Here is a 17,328-nt window from a genome sequence, read left to right on the forward strand (position 1 = left end):
CGGTTACACACTTGGCCTTCAGAGTGATGTTGTGTGTTAGCCAATGCCATAAGACCTGGGCTTCCTAGGAGAGAGCCAGCAACCTTGTAACTCCTTGTTTGTTTATGTAGTGCATGCTGGTCGTACTGTCCAGACATACTAGCAGTGAAGATCCCTGTATGCGAGGTAAGAAGGCCTGAGAGTGAGAAAGATGGACTTGAGTTCCAGGCAGTTTGTATGCAAGGAGCTTTGTGAGGTAGACCATTTCGCCTGGATTTACCGGTCTTGGAGATGTCAGCCCAAACCTTCCAGGGAGGCATCTGTTGTTACGGTGAAGTCTGGTATTAAGACAAAAAACCGCGAGGTCCCTTTGAGACGTGAAGAATGTGAGACCGCCACACCAAAGCTTGAACCATTCTTGGAGGTTTTTTTGTTGAGGTTGTTGAACAACTCTTCTGACTGGATCCATTGGTGTTGTAGATCCTCTTGCAAAGGTCTCATCTTCAGGCGTGCTAAGGGGACAAGATTTAATTGCAGAGGACATCATCCCTAGCAATGGCTTGTACAGACGCACTGAAGCAGACTTTTTCTGGAAATCGTGAGGGTCAGCTAAGTCAATTTTGACTGACTTCCTAGGGAAAGAAACGCCTTGTTATGTCTGGTGTTTAGGATGGAGCCTAGAAATGTTATCTTTTTTTTGTGGCACAGTAGATGACTTTTGAAGATTTATTGTAAGTCCCAATTTGTGAAACAGTGTAATACAATATTTTGTCGCCTTGGACGCTTGCGTAGGTTTGCACATTTAGCAGCCAGTTGTCCAGGTAGGGGAATACCAAGGGACCGTGTTTCCTGAGGATGGCTGCAACTAGGGCCAGACATTTGGTAAAAATGCAGGGTGCTGATTTGAAGCTGATTGGAAGAACTTTGATCTGGTAATGGGTGTCAGCTACGGTGAAGTGAAGGTATTTGTAATGTTTGGGGTGTATGAGAATGTGGAAATATGCATCCTGCAAGTCGGGAGTCGTCATATAATCCCCATGGTTCAGGACACACAGCATGCCCATTAGACTGACCATGCGGAATGATTGCTTTCTGAAAAAGATGTTGAGGTTTCTGAGGTGCAGAATGGGTCTCCACTCTCCTGATTTCTTTCTTACCAGGAAAAAAACAAGAGTAGAAACCTGTGCCCTCCTGGTTAAATAGTACCCGCTCGACCATTCCCCTGACGAGCATGATGATGGCTTCTTTCCGCACTAAGTGAAGATTGGTGGGGGGAGGCACCTTTTGGTGGCATTTATGGTTGTCTCTGTATAAACTCTAGGGTATGACCATAGGTGACCATATCTAGTACCCTCTTGTCTGTAGTCAGTTCCTGCCATTGGTGAAGATGGCTCGAGATGTTCACACCCACGGGATGAGGTAAGGTGATGATAGCTGACACCTGGTTGTGTTCACTGTTTACAGGCAATGTCCCTGCACTGGGTGGGCTGTTTACGTCACACTGTCTGCTTCATGTAGGCCGCTGATGGTGTCAAACGGTACAGTTGCTGTTGATAAGGATGCCTACACTGGGACTGAAAGGTGAGGTATTGATGGCAACGTTGGTAAACTCCTCTGTAGGTAGAAAAAACACTACCACGTTCTCCTCGAAAGGGAAATTTACGGAACTGCAAAGTGCTCAATGATTTTACAGTGTCTGTATCAGTTTTGATGGAGAGTAAGGCATCATCAATGTGTTTCTCAAATAGTGTCTCACCATCATATGCTATGTCGAGGATTTTTTATTGTACTTCTTGCCTAAAGAAAGTAGATTTTAGCCAGACTTGCCTTCATAAGACAGCTTCATCTGCTAATTGTTGGAAGCCAGTGGAAGCGATATCCATCACACACTGTATTATTTCAGAGGATGTGCCCTCCCCTTCTTGTAGTATTTTCTGTGCTTCCGACTTCCCGTCTTAAGGCACTAGATCCATCAGGGTAACAATACCTCACCACATCTGCCTATTATAATTACCTAAGTTGGCTAAAGAATTGCCCGCACAAATCGTAATGGCAAACATACTGGAGAAGAGCTTCACAATGTTACCTAGGCGTCTGCTGTCTCTGTCAGGTGGAGCGGAAACTGGGGCAGAAGGAATCTTTGTGCGTTGCTGAGCTGCTTGTGAATCCACCAAATCTGCCTTGGGATCTCCGGTAAGGCAGGTGGGAGAATCCTCAGGGGCCTTATATTTTTTGTTGATGCATGGAAACACTGCCACAACAGTTGCTGGAGTTCGCATTAGCTTGGGACCTTCTTCCCAGATGTGATCAATTATTGGGATAGCCCGAATAGACTTTCGTACCGGTTCCTTGAAGTCATAAAGGAAGCAATCTGACTGCTTCACCAAAACAGGCAAGTCAAACTTTGCTGCAGCTCTTTCCATCATATTGTGGAAACCCCGGATGTCCTCAGGTCGGGAATCTGAGGGATACAGTGCCAGAGGCGACAGAGGGGGAATAAGGTAGTCATCCCATTCATCATGAGGTGGATGGGTGTCTGGATCTCACCCTCTTCCCTTTCATTGTCAAAGGAGGATGGATCATCCCTTGGCAGCGCTGTGATAGAAGAGGCTAACGTGATTCTTGGCGTCATTGGTGGGAGAACAGGTCTTGGTGTCACCAGGACCATTGGCGGACGAGGTGGAGGTGGGGGTGGGGGTGGATCCATTGAGGGTTCTGGAAACCATCTACAAAGTCCTGCAGCATAGCCTGTAGATCTTGTTCGAAGGAAAGAGGTACTTGCACTTCACCTTGTGTATGTGGATGTTCTGGATAGTCATGGGGGGGTGGATATCGTGTGTGGCTTGCGGAGTGTAATAATGTCCATATTAGTAGTCCTCTCCTTCCCCATCGTCATCCTCTTAAAATTTAACTTGTAGCTCATATGGGCTGTGAGTGTGGCCAAATGGGCCTTCATCTTCTGAATCCTCCAGATCAAGTAACGTGCTAGGAGGATATGGTGAAACTTTGCTGGGGGAAGTGTCTTGAGTCTTTAAGAAAGTCTTTGTAACTTTTACCAACGTTGATGGTGTCGTCAGCCAGGGAATATAGGAATATGCCAACCGCATTGTCGTCGTTAGCGGTGGTGGTATCAATGACGATGGTCTCGTCAACAGTGGTGCCACTGATAATGGTCTCGTCGGCGGTGGTGATGACAATAATGGGCACATCAGTGGTGGTGTTGACGACAATGGTCTCATCAACAATGGTCTTGTCGATGTCTGTGTTGGGGTCTTCATCACCGAAGAGATCTTCGTTGACGGTAGGAGTGTTGGCGGCAGTAGTCGTCATCGAGGGTCTTGTCGACGAGACAGTTGTGACACTGGGGAAGAGCGCCTCGACGGTGTCTTTACATGGATTTTTGCGCTCATCGATGTTTCCGAGGAAGTATGCAGACGGTTAGACAACTTCATAGATGGAGTAGTAGGCGCAGAGGAAACAGTTTTTGAGGAGAATTTTGAGGCTTTCTCCTTTTTATTACTGTCTTTCAGAGACCCATGATCGTAAGTCTTTTGGGCCTTTCTGGTTACCTCAGAGGTGCCCTTGTCGTCGGACCTTTCCCTCTTGTGAGACTTAGCGGAGGTGTTGCTGTCCTCACCTTAATATGTATCTATGTATCTTTCTATGACTTCACCTTTTGGAGCCGCAAAAGAAGTCTTGCCTCACTGTCTTTTAGTGTCTTTAAAGAAAATGTATGACATACCTTGTAATCCTTTACTTTGTGCTGAGTATAAAGGCAGTCTTTATGTGGGTCATCCACTTGTAGTCTTTTTCCCCACAAGATCTGCAGGATCTAAAGAGTCCTTTCTTTGAAATAACAGACATCTTGATGCTTTCAGAAACTGAAATGAAGAAAACTCAGCAGAGCTCAGGGAGACTCCATTCACACAATGCGGTAGAAAATCTGAGAGAATGGAGCTTCTGTGGTGAGGGTTCTAAAGGGTGCTGGCACCTGACTGGCTGGACTTCGGGTCTTTTCTAATGATGTAAATAAGCTGTGAAAGTGAATGCACTTTAGCACTGTTTCTCTATGCTGCTATTTGATGATAAAGTGGGACTCATACTTTGACAATGGCGAATGACTCACGCATGTGAATCTATGAAAGATCCAATACTGGAGAACTGAAACTTTCTCTACCTGGGTATTTCTTAGACCATAGTTTCTTGCATACAACTAATTTAGACATCGCAGCGTATGATCTGTGAAGACAGAAAACGTAACCGACATTCACTCTCACTGCCTCTTTTAGCACTTGGTAGTCTGCAGAGTCATCTCAAGACTTTGGGGGTCATTCTGACTCCCGCCGGCGGCAGTAACCGCACGCCCGGCGGGAGCCGCCGAATGACCGCACCGCGGTCAAATGACCGCAGCGGACATTCTGGCTTTCCTGCTGGGCTGGCGGGCGACCGCCAGAAGGCCGCCCGCTGGCCCAGCGGGAAAGCGCCTTCAACGAGGAAGCCGGCTCCGAATGGAGCCGGCCGAGTTGAAGGCGTGCGACGGGTGCAGTGGCACCCGTCGCGATTTTCAGTGTCTGCTTGGCAGACACTGAAAATCAATGTGGGGCCCTGTTAGGGGGCCCCTGCAGTGCCCATGCCATTGGCATGGGCACTGCAGGGCCCCCCAGGGGCCCCACGACACCCGTTACCGCCATCCTGTTCCCGGCAGTGAAAACCGCCAGGAACAGCATGGCGGTAAGGGGGTCGGAATCCCCATGGCGGCGCTGCAAGCAGCGCCGCCGTGGAGGATTCCCTGGGGCAGCGGGAAACCGGCGGGACACCGCCGGTTTCCCGTTTCTGACCGCGGCTGTACCGCCGCGGTCAGAATGCCCATGGAAGCACCGCCAGCCTGTTGGCGGTGCTTCCGCGGTCGTTGGCCCTGGCGGTCGGTGACCGCCAGGGTCAGAATGACCCCCTTTGTGTCTTGTCCATCTTATGGGCTAGGAGCAATTCCAAGTTAAGAACAAGATACAGATATACTTTTGTCTGAGATTTGTATACTTTGCTCATCAGGGTCTATTTAGCTTTTATCGTTTCAGACATTAATGCAATAGTACCCAGAACTTTATGGTATTGAGGCCACTTTTATGGAATCGCTAATCCCTGTGTTCTCTGCAAAACAATCAGCGCATTAGATACTCCTGAAAACATATTTTAATATCTACTATTAGGCCTGGTAAGGTTGGCTTTGCACCAGCTGGGTCATGTTTTGGGCACCAAAAAATGCCCTTGAGCGTACATAATGTTCAATAAAAAACAAAAGTAAATTTACTTAACCTAATAACTGTCTGTGTATTAGGCAAGGATATGGCAGAATAAATTGAAGTGCTGGTGTTTTACTTCTTTTAATATCCGTGAATCTATAAGCACAGCAAGGTTTGGTGTGACACGTTGCTTGTAAGATAGCAGAGATCAAAAGTATATTCTTTATCTATGGGTTAGTTCTAGCCCCATGGCCCTGAAGAACGAGTTACTTACCTTCGGTAACGACTTTTCTGGTGGATACATTAGCTACCTGTGGATTCCTCACCTAATGAATACTCCCATGGCGCCAGCATTCAACGGAAATCTTCTTCCTAGCTTCTGCACGTCGACGAGGACGTCACATTTGCCCACGCGACGCCGTCTGACGTCATACAGGCAATAAGAGGTCCTCGCCGACGTGCCGACGTCAGTACCAACATTTTTTATGTGCCTGAGAACAATAATTCCATGTAATGAAAAATAAAGGCAACATTTCATAACATCGCAAACTACACATCATTGCAAGAAAATGGCTATAGATTTAATAAAACCTTTTTTTTTTTTTTTTAAACAATACATATATACACTAAATATGTATATAGACAAATAAATATATATATATACAAATATCCATATATACATAATCTACACCCGTCCTCAAAACCAAGAGGAGCACACTCAAGGATTACTTGGTAAGACCAAAAAGGCAACGGGGAGGCGGGTGGGACCGTGAGGAATCCACAGGTAGCTAATGTATCCACCAGAAAAGTCGTTACCGAAAGTAAGTAACTCGTTCTTCTGATGGATACAACTACCTGTGCATTCCTCACCTAATGAATAGAGTCCCAAAGCAGTACCACACCCGGTGGTGGGTGCCTGTATGGTCAAACCAAGAAATCCTGCAGCACTGACCGTGCAAAATGGCCGTCCCTTCTGACCTCAGAGTCCAAGCAGTAATGCTTCGCAAAAGTGTGAAGGGACGACCAAGTTGCGGCCTTGCAGATGTCGACCACAGGAACACCCCTAGCCAAGGCCGAAGTGGCCGACTTAGCCCTGGTGGAATGGGCTCTAATACCATCAGGAGGATCCTTCTTTGCTAAAGAGTAACAAATTTTAATGCAAAGAACAACCCACCTGGAGAGTGTTCTCTTGTGGACTGCCTTTCCTCTCCTCTTGCCCACGTATCCGATGAAAAGCTGATCATCCAGCCTGAAATCCTTCGTTCTGTCTATGAAGAAGCTTAATGCCCTCTTTGGGTCCAAGCGATGAAGTCTCTCTTCTTCCTTTGAAGGATGAGGCGGAGGATAGAACGTGGACAGAGTAATTGTTTGAGCCAAATGGAAGGGTGAAACAACCTTCGGAAGGAAAGCAGCCTTGGTCCTCAACACCACCTTATCCCCATAAAAAGTTGTATAAGGGGGTTTTACCGATAAAGCCTGCAACTCACTCACTCTCCTTGCAGATGTTATGGCCACCAGGAAAACTGTTTTAATAACTAATAACCTTAATGGGCAAGAATGCATAGGCTCAAAAGGGGACCCCATAAGGAAAGTCAGGACCGAGGATAAATCCCATTGAGGCATAACGAAAGGTTTTGGAGGGTATTTATTCATAAGGCCCTTCAAGAATCTAAGTACTATAGGAGATTTAAATAACGAAGGTTGGTCTGGAAGACAAATGAATGCTGACAGGGCAGACAAGTAACCTTTAATAGTAGCCACTGCACAACCTTTCTGCGCTAAAGACAAAGCAAAAGATAAAACATCTGACAAATGAGCACGTAAGGGATCAATCTGTCTCTCTCCACACCATGCCACAAATTTAGACCACCTATTAGCGTAGATAGTTTTAGTGGAGTGTCGCCTGGCCGCTAAGATAACATCCACTACATCAGGCGGGAGAGAGAAGGAACTCAGGTTGCCCCGTTCAATCTCCAGGCATGTAGGTGCAGACTCTGGAGGTTGGGGTGTAAAACCTGCCCCTGCGATTGCGAGAGGAGGTCTGCCCTGAGAGGGAGACGGAGCGGAGGGCACAGTGAGAGTTGGAGAAGGTCGGAATACCACACCCTCCTTGGCCAATCCGGAGCTATTAAGATTACTTGGGCCCGGTCCTGGCGAATTTTCCTCAATACTCGAGGAATCAAGGGTATGGGGGGAAACGCGTAAAGCAACTGGTCGCACCAGGTCCTCTGAAACGTGTCCCCCAACGCTCCTTGCACTGGATACTGGAGGCTGCAGAATAACGGGCAGTGCGAGTTCTCCCGGGTGGCAAACAGATCTATCCGAGGAAACCCCCACAACTGGAAGATTAGACGGACTTGATCTGGATGGAGACGCCACTCGTGGTCGGCCGAGAAGTGGCGACTGAGACTGTCCGCACGTACATTAAAGGCTCCGGCCAGATGATTTGCTACCAAGCAAATCCGATGGTGCTTCGCCCAGGACCATAGCCGAAGAGCTTCTCTGCAGAGAAGGAACGACCTCACTCCTCCCTGTTTGTTTATATACCACATCGCGGTAGTATTGTCCGTCAGGACCTGAACCGACTGACCGCGAAGGGATGGGAAGCAGGCCTTGAGAGCCAGACGTACAGCCCGCAACTCCAACAGATTGATATGAAAAATCTGTTCCTCTGGAGACCAAAGCCCTTTGATCTCCAGATCCCCCAGATGAGCTCCCCACCCTAGAGTGGAAGCATCCGTTATGACCGTGGTCACTGGTGGCGACTGCGTGAACAGCCTTCCTTGTGAAAGATTGTCGCCCGCAATCCACCACTTCAAATCCGTAGCAGCATCTCTGGAGATCTTGACAGAACCTTCGAGATCTCCTTTGTGTTGAGACCATTGCCTTCGGAGGCACCACTGAAGAGCCCTCATGTGTCAGCGAGCATGCGTGACCAACAGTATGCAAGAGGCAAACAGACCGAGCAGACGAAGGACCTTGAGGAGTGGAACGATCGCTCCACTTCGAAACATTGGAACCAACTCCTGAATATCTTGAATCCGCTGAGGCGGAGGAAAGGCTCGATCCAATGTTGTATCCAATACTGCCCCTATGAACAGGAGGCATTGAGAGAGCTCTAGGTGAGATTTGGGCACGTTCACCGAAAAGCCCAGATCGAACAACAACTGGTTTGCCGACTGCAGATGATGCAACACAAGCTCCGGGGACTCGGCTTTGATCAACCAGTCGTCCAGGTAAGGGAATACTGCTATCCCCTTCCTTCTGAGCTCTGCTGCAACCACCAACATCACCTTCGTGAAGACTCGAGGTGCTGAAGTAAGACCAAACTGGAGGACCGCAAACTGATAGTGCTGCGACCCCACCACAAACCGGAGATACTTCCTGTGCGACTTGAGAATCGGGATGTGAAAATAAGCATCCTGCAAGTCGACAGACACCATCCAATCTCCCTTGTTCAACGCCAAAAGCACCTGAGCTAGGGTCAGCATCTTGAACTTTTCCTGTTTGAGGAACCAATTCAAAATCCTCAGGTCCAGGATTGGTCGCAATCGACCATCCTTCTTGGGAATCAGGAAGTACCTTGAGTAACAACCTTGACCCCTTTCCTGCTCTGGAACCAACTCCACTGCGCCCTTTGAAAGGAGGACTTGAACCTCCTGTTTTAACAAAAGGAGGTGTTCTTTTGAACAATAAGATGGGCGGGGCGGAAACTCCCGAAAGGGAAGGGTGTAGCCTTTTCCCACAATGCTGATAACCCAAGTGTCTGATGTAATAGCTTCCCACTTGTGAAGAAAATGCAGTAACCTTCCCCCTAAGGAGAGGAGTGAGTGGGAATTAGTGGAAGCCTAAGGCTGCTTCCCCTGCTGCACCCCTCCATGAGGAAGAGGCAGAGTGCTGCTGAGAGGCTCCCCTAGTGCGGACCCTACCCCTCCCTCTAATTGATCTAAAGGTGAGAGAAGAGGCAGGTTGCTGGAATCTCCCCCGAAAGGAAGAGGAGGAAGAGCCACGTCCAAATCCACGAAACCTCCTAAAAAATCTGGATGAGGCAGAAGAAGCGGCTTGCAGTCCTAAAGACTTGGCTGTGGCCCTGCTTTCTTTAAACCTTTCCAAGGCCGAATCCGCTTTCGCCCCAAAAAGTTTGTCCCCATCAAACGGGAGGTCCAACAGGGTAGACTGCACGTCCGAAGAGAACCCTGAGTTTCGAAGCCAAGCCTGTCTCCTCGCAACCACAGCCGTGCCCATCGCTCTAGCCACTGAGTCAGTTGTGTCCAACCCAGATTGGATAACCTGGGTTGCAGCAGCCTGGGCATCCGAGACGATATTCAAGAGCCCTTGGGGAAGCTCCGTATGCGATGATGTTATTTCGTCCATAAGAGCATAGATGTACCTCCCCAAGATACATGTAGCGTTGGTGGACTTCAACGCCATGCTACAGGACGAAAATATTTTCTTGGATTGGGAGTCCAACTTCTTGGAGTCTCTGTCCCCCGGCACCGTCGGAAAAGATCCAGGCGCAGATCTAGAAGAACAGGAAGCCTGGACCACCAAGCTCTCCGGTGTAGGGTGTCTGGACAGAAAGCCATGGTCAGATGGTGCAGCCCGATACCTCCTGGCCATAGCCCTATGAACCGCTGAGGAAGATACCGGCTTCTTCCAAACCTCCAATACCGGATCAAGCAAAGCCTCGTTGAATGGTAAAAGAGGCTCTGCTGCAGTAGAGGCCGGATGTAGGACCTCAGTTAATAAATTCTGTTTCGCCTCCGCTACCGGCAAAGGCAGTTCGAGGAAGTTAGCTGCCTTTCTTACTACAGCGTGAAAAGTGGCTGCCTCCTCAGTATACTCCCCTGGAGATGACAAGTCCCACTCAGGAGAAGTATCCAGCCCACTAGCTGTATCCAGTCCATGAAGACCCTCGCCAGAATCCTCAATTTCTCCTTCCTCCAAGACCCGTTGGTATTCCTGTTCCTCCAAGAGACGGAGAGCACGTCTCCTAGAATGTAGCCTCTCTTCAATACGCGGCGTCGACATGGCATCTGCCGAATTCGAGGAACGACGCCGATCGCCGGATCCATCCGATGCCATGTCCGGCGCCACAAGAAGCTTTGACGCCGAGCTCGGAGCCGGATGAAGAGAGGTTCGTCTCGGAGTCTCAGATGGTCCTGTCGGGGTCACTGGCCGAAACCCCAAAGTCGACGGGATGGAAACCTCCGGGGCCAAAACCTCTGGAGCCACCGGAGCGGACACCGGAGCCGACACCGGCGCCGAGCCCACATTCCCCAAGGGGAGAAAGGGCATGAAGGGTGCTGGCCGTAGCGGCGCCGGAGCACCCAAGGTGAAAGCCAACGGCCCCGAAGACCGGTCGGAGCACCGCCTGGAGCCATCTGCTGGAAGATGGTAAACCTCGCATTCAGAAACGCGGAATTATCGGCTCCAGGGGCAGGAAAAGCCGGATACTGGGGTGCCTGGATCGAAGGCGACCCCGACGCCAGCCTCGACGTCTGCGACGCCGGAGAGAACACCTGAGGCTGCGTCACTTCAATCACTGAAGATGTCTGCCCAGGTGAAGTCGGCGAAGCCGGAGAAGGCAACGGCGTCGATGGATGTGGAGTGACTGTGGGACTAACCTCCCAAGTCTTTCGACGCCGAGCCGAAGGTGACCTGGATCGAGACCTCTCCTTGCTGGAATGGCGCCGTGAATCCCTACGGCGCCGGGAGTCTCGATGACGCCGATGAAACCTCGGCGAGGAGGACTTCCTATGATGTTTCTTCTCCTTCCTTTTTGACTTCGCCATGAAGAGCTTGGCTTCTCGCTCTTTTAGGGCTTTGGGATTCATGTGTTGACATGAATCACATGTTGCGACGTCGTGGTCGGAGCTTGAACACCATAAGCAGTCCGAATGTGGGTCAGTAACGGACATCTTGCCCCCACACTCCGACAGGGCTTGAAACCAGACTTCCTCTGAGACATAGTAACCTCAGAGAAAAAACACGATGGCGAAAAACACACTGTAACTTCGAAAGCAACAGTAGCTCCCTCGAAGATAACCGTTTCGAACGCACGGTAAAAAGGGAACTGACGTCGGCACGTCAGCGAGGACCTCTTATTGGCTGTATGACATCAGACGCCGTCGCGTGAGCAAATGTGACGTCCTCGTCGACGTGCAGAAGCTAGGAAGAAGATTTCCGTCGAATGCTGGCGCCATGGGAGTATTCATTAGGTGAGGAATCCACAGGTAGTTGTATCCATCAGAAACCCATGATCGCTAATCCCATCCATAACTAGAAAACCTCTTAAATTATTAACCTAAAGTGCCCCTCTGCCAGAATCCGTGTAAGGTGACAATTCAGGAGGATTGCTTGGGATGCTGCTAATTCATAGACAAATGCAAATAAAAGGGAACCCCTTACCTATGTTCACACTAATATGTTTAAAAAAAAAAAAAAAGAAATGCTGTTATTTTCATAATACTAGACTATTTCACAAGCACAATTGCCACTAGAAAACTTAAAACATTAAATAATGTTTACTATACGAGCCCCTACTATGGCTTTCCGATGTAGCTTTTCATTGGATCTTGGAGCACGGTATGCAGTAATGTGTGTACGCCTTAGTAAGGCATCCTTTAATTTCCTCACTACTGATGAGGCCCAGATTAACTTCGACCAATATAGCCTGCCCGCACAAACAAAAGCAGCACCATGGTTGATGACTCAAGCATCACCAAAACAGCAGTAGGTTTTCTATGTTCATTTTGGAATGTTTAAAAATGGTTTATATACATTACCCTTAGCTTCGTTTTCGCTATCAAGAACCATCTGAAACTCGTTGGGAGCAAGAGCGAGCCCCGCATTCACTAGCAACGATCTATTTTTCCGCACACCGTCTTTCGGGCTCCCTTTTTTGGCCTGAAACACACAATATATAAGAAAGCTGCATAGATAAAAAAAATATTGCAGTAATATTTTTCTATGGAATATTTTTCTTTTCTATTGCTATGTCTAAGTACCAAAACTAGCTGCAGAGAGAACATCAAAGAAAACACATGAAAAGTAACTAGCATGTATGTTGTCACATTCACTTTCAAATGGGAAGATCATAAATACTACGCAAGTCAGACTCTAATCAATCGGGTTCTATCACGTTTAACTTAGACATGTTTAAAAAAAAGAGTGCAATAAGAATGGCGGGGGGCATTAAGTTCAAGTGTAATTTAGCGCCACACTTTAACTTTGGCAATATGGCCATAAACTCTCATGCTTATTCTGCTAATTTCCCATACTTTGACATAATACTTCAAAATCATACACACAGGAAAATATGTTCCCCTTAGCTGTAAATCAGGATCACGCTATTTTAGTTTTGCCTTTTCTTCTAGCATTTTTAAAACATCCACAACACATCAAGTAGGGCTTCTACAGGACCAAACAAATACCTAGAAGTTACTTGTGTCTTGCCTACTACCCCTGACGAGATGTTGAAGTTCTTTTATGGCAAATAGCATACTACTCTGAAGTTGTTAATCCAGCGCTTATTAGTTACTGCCGGTGTTAGAAATGGGGTCTTTGGTTAGCAGTAAGGATACCGCCCCCACCCCCGTCCAAGCAAGGACTCTCACTCTAGTCAGGGTAAGTCACACACAATCCAAATGATCCTGTGACCACCCTCTGGTAGCTTGGCACTGAGCAGTCAGGCTTAATTTAGAAGGCAATGTGTAAAGTATTTGTGCAATAAATCATACAATAACACAATATAGCACCACAAAAATACACCACATAGTGCTGAGAAAAATATAATATTTATCTGGATAAATGCAGGTCAAAACGATCAAAGATGCGATAAGTAAATGTTGAGATATCACTGAAAAGTGATATTAAGAGGGTCATTCCGACCCTGGCGGTCCATGACCGCCAGGGCCGGGGACCGTGGAAGCACCGCCAACAGGCTGGCGGTGCTTCCTGGCCAATTCTGACCGCGGCGGTAAAGCCGCGGTCAGAAAAGGGGAACCGGCGGTTTCCCGGCGGTTTTCCCCTGGCCAAAGGAATCCTCCATGGCGGCGCTGCAAGCAGCGCCGCCATGGGGATTCCGACCCCCTTCCCGCCAGCCTGTTCCTGGCGGTTTACACCGCCAGGAAGAGGCTGGCGGGAACGGGTGTCGTGGGGCCCCTGGGGGCCCCTGCAATGCCCATGCCACTGGCGGAACGCTGGAACGTGAAGTCTTGTTTTAGAATGACAAAAAACGACTGCAAGTCCCAGGATGCAAATTAAAAGCAACATTGAAACAGTTAGCCATAAAAGGCCCTGGGCAACCTTACAGTGGTGGAGAAAGGTTGTGGTTTCAGACACTATCCATTTGGTCCCTCTGACACTTGTAGGGTGACTGTGTGTTCAACAAGAGTCCGTAGTGCCCCTCCAAAGGGCTTTCACAACAGGAATAATCCACACAAGTCCAAGGTCCCACTTTCAGGGCCCCCAGCATAACACCCCAATAAAGTATTGTCCTGTCAATGCTGTGTCTTTAATACACACAACCAAATAAAATGCACACAATTTCAAATATTTATAAGATTGCAGGTAGAACCAAGCAATCTGTCCAGTTACTCTCAATGGGTAGTGAACCCAATGGCTCTGTCCAGTATCCCTTCCAGCTCTGGCCTTCCTGGGTAGTAGGAAGAGTCAGCAGAGTGTCAAACGTGGTCCTGGTACCCTCATGGGTGAGCCCCCTACACTGGAGGATGCTGGGGCACAGGACTCGGGGCTCCAGTGGAGCTGCAGAAGTCACCTGTTCTGTTCTTGAAGGCAGAACAAAAAAACACGTAAGAGATTGAATTACTTTAAAAAATTGGAATATGAGGTAAAAAAAAAAAAAAATCACAGATTAGAGTGTTGGCGAGAAAGTGGGTTACTTCACACTGTTGTTGGACACACAGTCACCCTTGAAATGACTGATGTCATGGGTGGCTGGGGCAAATAAGCAAAGAGAATAGTTGGCGCTAGAAGACTTTTGAGGCTGTTGACACTGTCTTCCTGTCACAGATTAGAGTAATTCGGTGAGCCAACAATCTGTACAAGGCAGCCTGACATTGAGTAGCTCCTGGTTCCTAAAAGGGATTGTATATTTTTTCACGTTTCTATGCATTGTGCCCATCATGCTGTTTTTTAACTTCATGGGCTTTCTCCTTTATTGCAGCACACTTGAGGATTCATAGTGAAATGCCTTATGAACTACAGAAATGAAGTGTTCCAGGCCCCCACAAAGAGGCCGGAATACTCAATGTTTATGACTTTCCATGATGATCCCACAATGCAAAATTCCCCTTTCTATAAAGAAGCCAGGAGTGTCTACTACTCTTCACTTGACTCCAGGACTGGAAATGTTTTCCCAATATCAATTGGCTGCTCCTCTATATGGCCTTAGAGACACAAAAAGCTGAAGATAGTCTCCATTCTGTGTGTAAAAACCAGCATGTACGCCAACAGTGGCCTGCATTGCATTCTGTGGCATCCTGGACTGCAGTGAAACCTGGAACCTCCCTAGGAAATCTGGGAACACAAGGACAGACTAGTAATGACTTTTCCAAGTATCTTTAAAAAAGTTGGACTTTTTTTTTTTCTTTTTCTTTAGGGAGACTGGAATACAGCACATTGTAGTCTACTGATCGAATGCCACAAAAAGCATTCAGATGGAGCCTTCAATGGCTAGTGCATCCAGCTTTGCTAGAGAAATCTGAGAACCACATTAAAAAATAGTAAGGCGGTCATTTAAAGAGTAAAGGGTGAAGGGCATCTTCCAAAAAGCAGATGCCTGTCCATCAATTATGCAGATCACATGCCATATTTAAAGGTGGACGATGTGCCTGGTTTCTTCCAGCAGAGCGTCAGAAAGTTCGGTTGTCAGAAATACTTGACCAACATCCAATACTCCCCTGGTTGTGAGGGGACAAAATCATTCCAGAGGTAAAGCAACTTCAGCAGCAGAGAAATCTTTTTTCACAACAGTATAAGATCCTAATGAATAAATAGCACTGAATGTACTTGAGTTTAACTGTGAATTTATAAGTTCTATTTTAGAGTTTATGAAAGACCAATTATGAGATAAGAAAGTGCGAGAAACCTAACCATCCATAAGGCATTTGACATTGCCAAGAATATAGCAATGTCTCAAGAAGGAACCAGTTTGATGTATAGAAGGACAATAACTACCAGTGCAGTTTCTAACATTGGCACTGAAGGTGAAGCAAGGTAATAATAACAGTTCACTAGGAGACATATCGGACAATATCCATAAGGCATAATATGTTAAGCCTGGATCAGTTTATGTCTCCCTTGTTCCAAATTGCATTGTTTCAAGACTTTTCAGTAGAATGTGCAAAAGAAGGGGAAAAATAAGTGAGGTATGTGTATTGTAAGGGCTGGGGACATGGAAACGTTAGGTCTGCTAGCGAAAATGAACGCTGCAGTAAATGAAAACGATAATATTGAAAGGGACATGAACAATGGAAATCACCTTTGTTATTGTTTTGATCTATGGTAAAAAGTTATGAGTGGCTTTCTGAAGGCAAGATAAACAATTTCTGAAGACTAGTTAAGAGATTATTTAAGCATAAGAACACTGCTGGCACAACTGTATAGGCATAGTGTGAGAAAACCGAATATTAATTTGAGAGGAGGCATTATACCAACCTAATAAGACACAGGGGGTCATTCTGACATAGGCGGTAAAAGGCGCTTACCGCCGGTCAGAAGACTGCCATAACACCGCCGCGGTCGCGGTAAACCGCCACGGTCATTCTGACCCGCAACTGGCAAACCGCCAAAAACCCGACATCAACAAAAGTCCGCCACAGCAACGGCCTGCGAAAAACTGGCGATGACCAAACCTCCACCGTCACGCCAACAGAAATACGCCCATGCCATTCAGACCCACAAATCCCCGCAGCGGTCTTTCAACCGCGGTATTCCATTGGCGGTACAAAATACACACACCTTTACAAAACACTACCACATTGGACAATTCAAAATACACACACCTGAGACACATACACACACCACTCACACACACCCAATTAAATATAAAACACACACCCACATCACCCACAAACCCTTACGACCAAAATTGCGACTGAAGGACAGAGAGAGACAGCACAGCATAGAGTAGACCATCACACAGAGGCAAATCGCAACATCACCCACACAATTTCCACGCTCAAAACTCCATACACCACCACACTCACCACACTCTACAACACATACACCACCCCTCACCCCATCCACACCACCCCATGGCACCCCAAAGACACCCCAGGTTCTCTGACGCAGAACTCAGGGTCATGGTGGAGGAAATAGTTCGGGTAGAGCCCCAGCTCTTCGGGGCACAGGTGCAGCACACCACCATTGCCAGGAAGATGGAGCTATGGAGCAGAATAGTGGACAGGGTCAACGCTGTGGGACAGCATCTACGAAATCGGGACGACATCAGGAAGCGGTGGAACGACCTACGGTGGAAGGTGTGTTCCATTGTATCAAGGCACAACATCGCGGTACAGCGGACTGGCGGCGGACCCCCACCTACTCCCCCAGAATTCACAGCATGGGAGGAGGAAGTCTTGCACATCCTGCATCCTGATGGCCTCGCAGGAGTAGGTGGAGGAATGGACTCTGGTAAGTCAAAGCTTCACTACTTCATTCCCCCCACCCCACCTGCATGCCAAATCATACCCCCACCCTCACCCCCACCCCATCACACCAACTCCTTGCAAATGGCTCACCATCACAACCCACCCATCCCAAAACCTAGCCCTGCATGCCTCCCCAAAGCATGGACACCCATCACCAAAGCATGCCCACTGCACATACCCATCTCCCCCACAAGCCACCATCACAAAAGCCCCCAACAAGGGAATGCCAGCACTGGGGTACACGGCCACCCACCCATTACACGAAATGGCACACACAGAAGCAATAACCATACTCTTATACCCCTGCAGGACCCGAACGCCACCACACCGCCCAGGAGAGTCCAGAGATGTCCATCCCACCCCCAGAAGAGGCCCCCATTGATGACAGCAGCTCTGTCTCCCTGGACCCAGATGACCAGCCCGGCCCATCG

The 17,328-nt window shown here is 48.0% G+C and overlaps 1 protein-coding gene across 2 annotated transcripts in view; it reads right to left on the reverse strand.

The window, feature by feature from the left end:
• CFAP46 (cilia and flagella associated protein 46) overlaps positions 1-17,328 on the reverse strand; it is a 1,580,346-nt gene that overhangs the window by 1,173,631 nt on the left and 389,387 nt on the right. For both annotated transcript variants that reach the window (XM_069239769.1, XM_069239768.1), the window contains exon 15: positions 12,008-12,128. In XM_069239769.1, the coding sequence (XP_069095870.1) occupies positions 12,008-12,128 (121 nt within the window). The remainder of the gene's footprint in view (positions 1-12,007; positions 12,129-17,328) is intronic.

The sequence above is a fragment of the Pleurodeles waltl genome, chromosome 6 (assembly GCF_031143425.1).
Source record: "Pleurodeles waltl isolate 20211129_DDA chromosome 6, aPleWal1.hap1.20221129, whole genome shotgun sequence".
Taxonomy (NCBI): domain Eukaryota; kingdom Metazoa; phylum Chordata; class Amphibia; order Caudata; family Salamandridae; genus Pleurodeles; species Pleurodeles waltl.